This window comes from Bison bison, unplaced genomic scaffold (genome assembly GCF_000754665.1).
Source record: "Bison bison bison isolate TAMUID 2011002044 unplaced genomic scaffold, Bison_UMD1.0 scf7180017864379, whole genome shotgun sequence".
In the NCBI taxonomy this organism is placed as follows: Eukaryota; Metazoa; Chordata; class Mammalia; order Artiodactyla; family Bovidae; genus Bison; species Bison bison.
The window spans coordinates 2,137,681-2,138,520 of NW_011494951.1; the positions used below are offsets into that span (position 1 = coordinate 2,137,681).

At 60.8% G+C, this 840-nt stretch overlaps 1 protein-coding gene across 1 annotated transcript in view; it reads right to left on the bottom strand.

Moving 5' to 3' along the window:
• CCT8L2 (chaperonin containing TCP1, subunit 8 (theta)-like 2) overlaps positions 1-338 on the bottom strand; it is a 1,808-nt gene extending 1,470 nt beyond the window's left edge. Inside the window, exon 1 of the mRNA XM_010857353.1 lies at positions 10-338. Coding sequence (XP_010855655.1) covers positions 10-270 — 261 coding nt within the window. The 5' untranslated portion in view covers positions 271-338. The remainder of the gene's footprint in view (positions 1-9) is intronic.
• Between the last annotated feature and the right edge of the window lie 502 nt (positions 339-840).

An 840-nucleotide genomic window follows, 5' to 3' on the forward strand; every position in this document is an offset into this window, starting at 1 on the left:
CTGCTCCGCCTGGCCCTGCGCCGCCTCCCGTAGCAGCCGGGCGGCCGGGTGCTCCAGCTCCAGCCCCCGCAGGATGGCCGCGGCGTGCCCCGTGAGCACAGTGTCTCCTTTGGCGGTGACCAGGAGCTTCTGCCGCCCCTGGGGCCCGTAGCAGGGCCGCAGGACTCGGGCCAAGGTGTCTGCCGCGGCCAGGCTGCTCAGCAGGTGCTTCTCCTCAGCCGGCAGCCGCTCGGGCAGCTCCGGCGCAGTTGGAGGAGCTCTGCGGTCCATGGCGCGCGCGGGGGCCCAGCGGGCCGCACACACGCGCTAGAACAGCCGCGAGGCGCCCAGAGAGGCGATCTTTGAAGGCTCTCCAGGGGTCAGAGGGAAAAGCAGTCTCTGGAAAAGTAGGCACAAGGGTGATCTGCTGAGACCTCAGCCCTAAAACCACCCCCACGCCCCCGAGTTATCTGCAAAGGAACGAGCCTGCGGGGCCTCTGGAGCTTGTGTGCTGAAACAGATCTTACCTCGATTAAGTCACAGAGTGGCACACGGAACCAGGCAGGGAATGAGGTCACAGAAGGACGGACCATGAGTTGGGAGGCTCTGGGGCAGGCGGCTGTCAGGCCTGTTGTCCAGCAGAGAAAGGACACCGGTGCCCGCGGCCCCGGAGTTTCTTTTAAACTTTCAAGACAACAGATGAGGACAGAGAAGAGAAAACCAAAGGAAAACACCCACTCTCTTCAGATTCTGGGTGATGCTGTGGCTCCTGTTTGGTTGGTTGGGGGTTTGTTTGTTTGTTTGTTTGTTTTGAGAAGGAAATAGTTTTGTTTACTTTTTGTGCAGTACTCTGTAACCCTA